Source organism: Gorilla gorilla, chromosome 5, assembly GCF_029281585.2.
Source record: "Gorilla gorilla gorilla isolate KB3781 chromosome 5, NHGRI_mGorGor1-v2.1_pri, whole genome shotgun sequence".
NCBI lineage: Eukaryota > Metazoa > Chordata > Mammalia > Primates > Hominidae > Gorilla > Gorilla gorilla.
Window position 1 is genome coordinate 95,053,936 of NC_073229.2, and position 10,975 is coordinate 95,064,910.

The 10,975-nt window shown below is 45.1% G+C and overlaps 1 protein-coding gene across 2 annotated transcripts in view; it reads right to left on the reverse strand.

Annotated features, from left to right (window-relative positions):
* The window catches only part of B3GAT2 (beta-1,3-glucuronyltransferase 2), a 95,739-nt gene extending 88,506 nt beyond the window's left edge, over positions 1-7,233 (reverse strand). Inside the window, exon 1 of one of the 2 annotated variants that reach the window (XM_019029831.4) lies at positions 5,437-7,233. In XM_019029831.4, coding sequence (XP_018885376.1) covers positions 5,437-6,027 — 591 coding nt within the window. In that variant the 5' untranslated portion in view covers positions 6,028-7,233. The remainder of the gene's footprint in view (positions 1-5,436) is intronic. The other variant, XM_019029830.4, reaches the window with a different exon arrangement.
* Positions 7,234-10,975: the final 3,742 nt, after the last annotated feature.

The window sequence follows — 10,975 nt, forward strand, 5'->3', positions numbered from 1 at the left end:
TTCAAGAATGGCAGAAGACAGTAATAATATCACAAGGCTCCTGCTAATCAGGTGCTTTACTTATTATAATGATGACATATTTTCATGTGGCTGTACGTGTTAAATGACATGAGTTTCAGGACAGTCAACAATGCAGGTGCTAGAACCAGAGCACCTGGGTTCAAAATCCTATCTCTGCCACATAACAGCTACATGACATTTTCAAGTTACTTCCTAGTGCTTCTGTTAAAAATGGGGATACTGATTATATAGATCAGAGGTAAACAACTATATTACCGTCAGGTTGCATTTGTTTAAGTCCTCTGTACTCACCAAGGGACTGCGTCCATAACTAAATATTAGCATTAGTATTAAAACAGCAAACAAACAGAGACAGTACTATTACCTACCTCAGGGTGTTAGGATTAAATAATACATGTAAAACCCTAAGGGTACTTCTTTGCCTATAGTAAATGCTCAATTTATGTCAACTATATTTTGCTTGTATCCATGATATAGGGTATTAACATTTATTTAAAATTGTATGCAAAAATTACCAGGCATGAACAAGAAATTATCTTAGTTTTATTTCTGTGCTTTGGAGATGTATTCTAAACCTACCTATGCATCTATCTATGTACTGGTATAACAATTTTATTTGTATTTTGGTGGGAGAATTTGAGCTCCATGCAAAACTTAAATTTCATGCTTCACAAGCACTGTGAATCAAATATATATGTGTTAACTTACACAGGCTGAATATTCCAGAGTCTAAAACATTTAAATAGGCATATCTGTACAATATTGAATTCTGTGCAAAAAACAATGACGACAACAAAAAACCTACCACTACTTGAATATCACCTGAAATAGTTAATAAATAAGACCATTGACTTTGGTTTTTCTATTTTGCTTTTGCAGCATGCCTTAAAAGCAATTACTATTCCATTACTGTTCACACAAGAGAAAATTTACCAGCTTGTAATTTAGAGGCAAGCAGAGTAGACAGAAAAAAGGGAGCCACCCACAATGGTTTCCAAGAAGCAGCAACAGCCTAAATGTTTAAAAGATACAACATTCATTGCACCAAGCAATAATCCAAACATGTTTTCATGTCTATTCACGAGACAGAATCATCAGTGAAAAGTAGGTTGAGAGAGGAAGAATGATGGAAAAAGACAATAGGAAAAGGCAGAAGGGAGAACATCTTTAGGCCCAAATTGTTATTTCTGGTCCATTAAAATATCAACATCCAAATGAAAACTACTGGTCTCCAAAGAAAACTCTTATCAAAAACGAACCATAATTCAAATACTGTACACCCAGGGAGAGTAAAGAAAACCTAACATTTATAGCCTAAGAAAATTGGCTGTAGTTTCATATATGCATTTCTATAAAATTCTCACATTTTATCAGACCTATGGCATGACTCTTAATAGCTTTCAGAGGGAAAGAAATAAAATACAAGGGGCACATTTCAGGTAGAATGGTCTTTTAATGTTCCACCCAAGAAAATCTTCTAGGTTCCTTCACTTTAAAAAGAATTACCCTAAATAAAGTAAATGTACCAAGGGTAAAAGGTAAATCTCATGTTTCCTTTCAGGAAACATATATAGAAGTAGGGGGGAAAGGGCCAAACATTGTAAACTCGTATATCCTTCAGATTATGACTCCAATAAGCAGCAGGTAAAGAGGGAAAGCACACAAATACTTCTGAAAAAAAGCAAGACAGAATTAAACCTCAAAACTCCTTTATCTGCCTAGTACACAAATAGCTGAATAGCACCCAACAAAAGATTCAAGCAAGGGGCTTCTTTAGTTCATTGCTTTCCAGAAAGATCTTCTAGATGCAATCTCAGTCACTGACTCCTTTGATAACCCCTTAAGTGTCTGAGAGCCAGCCTGTCTTCCAGATTAAATTCAAAATTTCTAAAGTTTTTTTTTTTCTTGCTTGGAAAGTGCTATTTTTTTTTAGTATTTCAATTCAATTGATTTCCAGAGGTGAAACCAACTTCACCTGAAAAGCATCTGTTTTAAATTTAAGAAAGCTTTGAAGGTTTTCTGGTGAAAAACAGAAATCTGATCAATAGTGTTATTGAAAACATGACTAAAAATAAAGTCACATTTATCTGTAGTTGTGGCTTTTATTAAAGCAGCTTGAATCCTTTGCAAATAAGCTTTTCCAGAGAGGTAGATGGATAGGATGCACAGGGAGGCAGGATTACCTGTGATCCATGGTGCAAAACCCCATCAATGCCACAGGAAGAAGAGGAGTAGCTGTTCAGATTTTTGAAACCTGAAAAACCCCACCACCTCCTTCTCCAATGAACAGCCCCATTTCTGTAGCTAAGATTCACACTAAACTTCATTTGCAAATGGATTTGGCTGTTAACATAAGAGTATTCAATGCAAATATTTCTTTCCTGGCAGTGCAGCTCAGTTGAAAGGAAAGGCTGAAAATTAGTTAGCTGTATGAGATGACAAAGCACCATTCCAGTTACCAGGGAGGAATAATTGAACACAGATTGCCTGTTGCGTCTTTAATTTAATTTGGAGACCTTTCATCCTTTGCTTTCCTTCATTTGCAGCCAATACTTACGGAGCTAATTTGTACCTGGTTCATTTTCCTCGTTTTATCTTATCCACTTTAACATCAACCATGGAAATTAGAAGCACCATGAATAAAAGATGAAACCTGACTTGGGGTATTCTTTCCTTAAGTACTGTGAATTACTTAAAAACTAATTGGTGTGCATGCACAATACAAAGGGCTGAGATATATGCCTCAGCCCTATAGCATTCCTAATCAGCATCTTTGCTTTCCCCCAAGGAGCTGTAGATTTTCAATGTTTTATCTGGTCCTACCTTTTCTCCAGAGAACAATGTCTAAACTATAATTTACACGGAATCATTCATCTGAGAACGGGTGTATGGTAGGCTGTCTCACAAATAAACCTACGGATTTCCAAATTCTGGAAAATGCACAAGACTAAGAATTCATAAATTCCACTAGCCTAATGATGGAATTCAATAATGTTTGCCATGCACAGAAAATGTTATAATAAAGAAAACTGAATGTATCAGCACACATATATGTCAAACAGAGACCTAATCTGTCCAAAAACAATGCTGGTGGGGGAGTGGTAGAGAAAGGTACTAGTCATAAAATTACTGTCTGGGAGTGACCTCCAGGAAATAGAAAACTTAAATTCTAAGTATGTCATGCCTATTATGCTTAAAATGACAACAGAAACAATAAACCTGTTGTATTTTTTGTATATGTGGCACCTCACCATTAAAAAATGTTGCATATGCTCTTATTTTATTGCATTACTTCCAATTGTACAAAAGTTTAGTGTCTTGAAAGTTTTGCGTTTTTCCTTTATAATGTCCTCTCTGACAACACTATTTTTTTCTCCTTACCCTCTCCTCATTTTATGTTTTCCCCCATATGGACTAATGAAAAACCTACTGGAATTTTCTCCTGATGCTTAATATCCCCCACCAACAAACCCTCCTTTCAGTTTGGGAAGCATCAAAGGAAGGCTGTGTCCTGAATCCTTTCACTGCCTGTGTGTGCCAATTCTTCTAACACCTCATACCAAGAGGCTAGAAGCTCGGGATAAACTAAATCATTCCTCCTTCACAATCTAGCCTCCTACAGTGTTCATTAACTGTAATGTGCACTATTTTACTTCAACAAGACCACATATTTTCACAGACGAGGCAACTTCCAAGTTGTAGAAGAAAAAAAAAAGACCTTGCGGTTTAAAAATTATGGTGCATTGAAATGTACAGTCTTTGCTTCAGATGCAAGCCACTTTTTTCTTTTGGAGGGGGGAGCACTGAAGCAGGATTAAAAGCCCAGTTAAAAACGTCAGATGGTATCTCTAATCTTGGGTTGAGTAAGGACCATACTATACAATGCCAAGCTTATTTATTCATTTGGAGAACCGTGGAAAGAAAGCCCTCTACATTGAAAGGATGGAAAAGAAAAGATGAAGAACAATTACTGTGCCTTTTATTCATGAAAGAGAGGATGAATAGAAATGAAGGCGGCAATCACCTTTAAGAAAATTTTTTTAAAGCCACACAGAAAAATTAAACTGGAAGAGTACAGAATAGCTCTGCCCTGGGGTTAAGAAAGCAACCCAGAGATGAGGATGAAAGTGTGGGAAGCAGTTAGGGTATCTGATGACCAGACACACAGATTATTTTAGCAGTTCAGTGTCCAACTCACACATAGTATTTTCCCAATGTCCAGTTTACTTGGGAGAAGGGAAATTGAGGGGGAGTCTCTGAAGCAGGACGTCAAGAAATTTCAGGTGGAGGAAGGCAACAGTCTCACAGGGCGTCAAATCAATCAAGAAGATTTTCTTTGGCTGTAATTGCGTAGAGAGAAGAAAACTGAGAAAACCCATGCCACTCAGTCTCATTTGCAGGCTACACACACACACACACACACACACTGCAAGATACCAGCCTCAAGGAAGAACACCTGTTCTAACCCTGTGCCTGCCGGGGGCGGGGGGGCGCGGGGGGCGGTGTGCGCGCGCGGCCATCCCAGGGAACTCATGGGCCATCTCAACAGCAGGGAGCCCGGATGCCCTCAGGACCTGGCTGCACCAGAACGACGCAAAAGGCCCCGCCAAATGTGTCCTGGCTAACTCGCCAAAAAGAGGCCTTAGAGAAAGGTTGTGAAAAGGGATCAGGCAGCCCAGATGTTTACCTTGGGCTGCAAAAAAGACGTAACCACAGGGCAGAACAGTTTATTTTCCAGAAAGGGTTTTCTTGCAAAAAAAAAAAAAAGTAATCTTGAGGGTCAGAAAAGACTTTTGTGAGGTGTGGGAAAGAGAGGAAGGACCTCCATAGAAGTCAGTGTTTCTTCTAACAACCATTTCCGTGCCAGTGGGCCGCAATCGTCAAATTTCTCTCTAGGCTATCTCCACCTTTCTCCCTATATGGTCCTAGACTGAGAATCACACCTGTAGGCACTGAAAGGCCTCGAGTAACACCTAGCCTACCCGCCCCCACCACCCCGACCCCTCCGCCGCCACCCGCTACGGTGCAGGTCCCTCCCTGATCTCCTATCGCAGCCAGCGCCTGCAGGTCTAAGCTCCATCCTCAGGTCGTCAGGAGCCTGGCCCCTGGAAATCATTCCCGCGCCTCACACCTGTGCTATTCTCTTGACACAATCTCCACACAGAAAAGCCCCAGGGCAGATTCCTGCCCCTTGAGCCACAGTGATCCTCTCACACACAGCCCCTCCACCCCCACGGCCAGCGGAGGCTGCGGAGTGCCAGCAAGGAGCGGCTCCACTCGGTGCCCCGAAAGCGCGCACGGAGAACTGAGAACTCAAAAGTGCACCCGGAGTGCAAGGGGCGTGTGGCTGCAGCCCGGCCGGCCCGGGGGCCCCCTCCCGCCCTCGCCCACCCAGCGGGGCGGGCTGGCCTTTACCTCCTGGAAGAGCTCCAGACTATAGGTGTTGTCGTCGTCAGCGAAGAAGAGCACGCCGGGCTGCGCGCGCTGGTGTTGGTGCCTCTGGCGCAGCCAGGCGAGGCCCGCGTTGCGCTGCTCAGTGGCGCGCGGCAGCCCGGGCCGCTTGTAGCGCCGCGGCGTGGGCACGTGCAGGTGAGTGCTGGGCAGCCCGGCCCGCGCCAGGAAGCGGCTCACCAGCTCGCTGCGCGCCGCCGCGTCCTCCACCAGGATCCAGTGCAGCTGCGCCACCTGGCGGAACGTGTTGGCCAGGCGGGTCAGCTCCGCTTTCTGCACTGGGCGGCTGTAGGTGGGCGTGATGGCATAGATGGTGGGCAGCTGCGGCTCCGGCTGTGGCTGCGGCCGAGACTGGTTGCGCTTTTGGGTCCCGTGAGTCGGGCCGCCCCTGCGGAGCGGGAGTCGGGCACCCCCGCGGCCCACCGCGTAGGGAGAGAAGTAGGGGCGCGGGGTGAGCGGGGGCACTGGCCTGCGCGTGTCCACGTCGAGCATGATGATGACAATTAGGATCCAGGGCAGGAGGATAAAGAAGCGGGTGAACAGCGCGGACTTCATGGTGCACGCTCCCCGGCCTCTCGGACACCCCAGAGAGGGGCGAGCCGAGGGACCCCAGTGCGCAGCTTGGACGGCGGCGGCGCCAGCACTTAGGGAGTGGTGATGGGTGCGCTGTCCATGGGGCCGAGGGCGCTGCAGAGACCTGGAGCCGCGGGGCTCACTACCTGGGCGTGGAGGAGCAGCAGGTTCGCGCAAGCTAGAGCGACAAGGGGTGCAGGCGGGCGGGCAGGGGCTGCCCCGGACTCCGGGTGAGCTGGCGGGAAGCGGGACTCGGTCCAGCCGCGCGCCGCCGGTCCCGGAGTTGCGCCGAGTGCGGGAAAGGCGCTGATCCCCACCGCGCTCTTTCTGAAGAGTGGAAGCCGAGAAGCGGCACCCAGTGCGCCTCGCCGCTCCAGTCCCGCGGTGCTGCGGGGACAAGGGCTCCAGCCGCGGGCCCCCAGGACGCTCTCTGGGACGCCTTCGAGGGCGGGCGGCGGCGCTGGGGGCTTTCCTTCCTCACATTCCCGCCGGGGTGGCGAGGAGCGGGTGGAGACGCTGGGGGTTGTGGCCCCGGCTGTGTTCCCGCGCCGCAGCGGAAGCCTGATCTCAGTCCCTTGCTCTTGTCTTCTCAGAACCTCTCCGGATCCAGCAGCAAGATCCCAAAGCAAGGAAAGAAAGAAAAAGCGAGGGGGCGGGGGCGCTGCAGAATCCAGCGTCCTCCCAAGTCCTCCTGTGGGAAGACAGCAGCGCTGCTACTGGTGGAGAGGGGCTGCGAGAGGGAGGCGCGGAGGGACCCCCTGGCTCTCCGCCGGGTCTGGCGCTAACGGCCCCGCGAGCAAGCTCGGGAGGCGGCCGCTGCACCGCGGGTGGAGGAGCGGGAGGAGCGTCCCCGCGGGGCTGCACGACCTCCTGGAGGGGGTGATGCTCGTTCACCTCTCTTCCGCTTTGTGAAATACCGCAAGGTCTTTGGAGATGAGCCAGGAAAATCCATTCACGTGCGGAAACTTGCCGGGCTACGCGCGTTGCTGCTGATGACTAGGGTTCGGAGTGAAAGGAGGGGAGAAAGCGAAGGGATTCCTCCTCCTGCTCCCAGCTGCTGCGTTGATGTGCTGGGGTGTATCGAACAGCGGCAACAAAAAGCGCTTTCACTGCAAGGCAGACATCAATAGGAGCCCACGGAGATGGAGGGGTGCTGCACATAGGTGTTTGGCATGTGAGACAGTCCATAAGAAAGAATCAATTCGGAGGGCTGCTGCCTGACTGCAGTTTGATCATGGGACTGCAGTTTGATCATGGGGGGGGGGGGGAGTGTGGAATTCCTAAAACTCCAGCCGAGCATGTCTAACTTATTTTTCTTCAGTAATTTGGAGTCACGGTCCCTCCCAGTTCTTCGCTGTCACCGGAATTACTCCGTTTGGCTCTCCCAAGGCTCCTGTCAAGAAGGCCTAGGAAGTAGAATCGCCTTCATTTTCAGGATAAGGAAGCTGAGGTTCAGGGTTTAAAATGATTTCTCTGAGGTCAGTGGCAAGTGGCATAGTGGAAATAGAACGTGGGTCTCCTGCGTGTGTCTATAGCTGGTGGAGTCCTCACTGCATGGCCTGCAGAGATCCCACCCAACACAGCCGGGCCGGTTTGGCCTTCCTAGATATAAAGATGGTGCGATTGAAATCAAACAGAGTGTACCATGACGAATAGAACCATGATAGGGTCTGGAAGACCCCAAGTAAACAGTTGGCACTTAGTTTAGACACTTTTTGCTGTCTAGCTGGCCTACTAGCTGAGTGCCTGACCTTCTGTAACTTACCAGGAAGAAGGGCTGTGCTTCCCAGGCAGGTCCCAGGGAAGTGCTTGCAAAGCAGAAGGAAAGCTCCAGACTGTTCTGTCCTAGCCTGTGATAAATAATTTCTGAGCCCATCGGGCTTGTTCGCAAATAAATCTCTCTCCGACTGTGCGTTCTGGTGCAACTGAGAGCTCTGGGGCGAATGGCTCTCCAGCTTTTCTGACAGCTCCTCTTCTCCCAGTCCTACCCCTGAACCCCCCACCTGTTAAAAGGCATTGGCTCATCTGTTGAATTTCCCTAACTTCCTCTTCAGATTCTGAAACGTGAGAGTGAAATTTCAGACTAACACCCAGCCACCCCAACAACTCTCTAGAGCTAGCCTTCTGTCCCAACTTCCCTGTGCCATCCACAACTCATACGTTAAACTCTGCACATTAGTGCATTCTAAACATAGAAAACAACGAAGCCATTAGACCTCTTCCCATTCTCTCGAATAGCCTAATGTGCCTCTGAATATAACACAACCTTGGAAATGTATCCTGCACCAGCATCATGCCAGGATGGGGAAGAGGAAGGAAGTCAAGGCCTCCCTTTAAGAAAAGGTTTTTCTTAGGAAGCAGTGCACCCCTCTCCCCTAAGTTACTGAAGTCTGGTTCATCCTGTTGGAAATTTTAAATTTGGTTAAAATGCCTTGTGTTTGCTGGAATAAAATTCATGTGGTTACTGAATTGTACTAAAAACATCACTAACCTTTGTTAGTGGGGAACTTTTGGTTGGTCCACCTATGCCATAAAACCTATTTGCTATTACATCCTCTCCAGGAACCAGGGCTATTCAGAGATGAAACACTGTGTGTGTGTGTGTGTGTGTGTGTGTGCGTGTGTGTGTGTGTGTGAGAGAGAGAGAGAAAGACAGACAGACAGGGTCTCTCTTCAATGCCAAGGCTGGGGTGCAGTGACTTGAACACAGCTCACTTCAGCTCGATGTCCTGGGCTCAAGCAATCCTCCTGCCTCAGCTTTTTGAGTAGCAGGAACTACAGATATAAGCTGCTACACCCTGCTAATTTTTTCATTTTAGTTTTTGTAGACTGGGGTCTCCTGTTACCCAAGATGGTCTTGAACTCCTGGGCTCAAGCAGTCCTTCTGCCTTGGCCTCCCAAAGTGTTGGGATTACAGATGTAAGCCATTGTGCCTAGCCCAAAGCACTTTCAAAATCAATTGAATTTGCAGTTTGAGACTTTAGCTCATGCCCAGAATTCATGGGTGTCATAAAACACAACACTTAATTAGCACATCACAAATTGTCACTTCATTTTTTTCTATTACCCTTAGCATTTGTACCCAGGTTTATTTCATTCAGTCATCTGTTGGGGAGCTTCATGGTTCTTGGAGTCAGGCAGACCTGGGTTTGAGTCCCCTCTGGGATACTTTCTACTGTGCAACTTTAGAAAATCAGTGAACCTCCCAAGGCCTGTTTCCTCATCTGGAAAATAGGGTTAATAATACATACTCCATGGGAATCTTGCAAGGATTAAATGGTGTATGTTGGGTAGTTTGAAGAAGAGCCATTATTACACAGGCAGTCAATAAATGATATTTCAATACAGATAACCCTTCCTCAAAAGAACACCTTAACACAAGAGATCTTGATGGATCATCATTATCAAATGAATATAAAATGAAATCTAAACAGGACTGATAATGCTTGTAAATAGTACCTCTGCTCGTAATGAAGATGATTCCTCGAGTGTATGTTAGAGTCTTCCCAAGTTGGTCTAGGGAGTGGAAGAAAGAAGAAATAAATTTACCCCAAATGCAAGGTATAGCTTGTCATGCAATAAGGATGACATGATTCCAAGTGACATTTATTTCAGATGGCTGAATATGCCATATTGTTTTACATTAAGCCACTCAATATGTGGCCCCGAATCTCTTATGATCAAATCTGAGCAAAGATATAAAGATACGAAAATTATTATTAAGGATGTCCATTTAAAGTACAAAACCAGGGCAAAACATTTTTAAGTGCAAAAACTTATACTTTAAAAATATGTCACGAGTCTATCAGGGGCTGGAATGGAAACAACTCCTTTAAATGCGAGCTTGGAGAAAATGTCATTTTTATGAAGCATAATCACTAAGTAAGCTATAGTACTTTTCCATATAGCTTACGATATTCTTACATGAAACAATTTAAGCTTGATCTGTGGCTGATAATGAGGGTTGCTGGAAGTCACTAGAGTAATTAAAATAATTACCTAACTTTGGAGCGTCTGCACATCCTCTCAGTGTTTATTTTCATTTAATCTCTCTAATTATTTGTGTAGCAAAGTGAGCATTGCTTCATCTGTACTAATGAAGCCTTAGATTGCTGGCATCAGCCACTGCATTTCAGCATTCAGTTGTTGTTCTCAAATAAACAAAGGTAAAAAAAATCCCATTTGGGGAATTAACAAAAACCATATCATATAATCACTAAACATTTACATTTTGCCTTGATGAGTAATATGCAACTGTAACTTCAGCAGCAGAAAGACTGCAATATGGTTACTGCACTGTACAGAAATGATCCCATTTGACATTTGAGCCTGGGGTTCTGCTAGTGTGACTAAATCAACCTTCAAGTAAGCATTTGGGGACATCTTTGATATTCTTAGTCAAGTAGGAAAAGGATTGTACAAAATTAAGTATTTATAAATATATAATATTGTAGTTATGCAAATTAGGTTTTGAAGAGAATCAGAACTAATGCATGTATGAGTAATAATGTAACGTGAAAGTATTGATAATGTCCACATGCATGCGAACATAAATACCTTCTATTAAAATGTCAGACACAATTATGTGAAAGAATGATATCAAAATAAATCTAACAGCCCCAAATTCCAGGGATACATGACAGTTTGATTGATAACTGTCAGAAAAATGACATCTAAACTACAAATTAAATAGCTCATTTGTTTTTTTCATGCATCTGGATCCTCTACAAATATCTCTTTTTGCCTAGAATTGTTCTAAATTATAATGTTTCCTTAACATTTTAGACATTTGCAGCCATTATGTACAAAATGTGACATTAGAGGTAGTTCAGTAAAATCCCATTTTTATAGGATGGGTTAGGAACAAGGTTTTTCAGTAAAGGTGATTTTCTAGAAAAGTAGAAATTGGCAATTTACCTTGACAATTCCA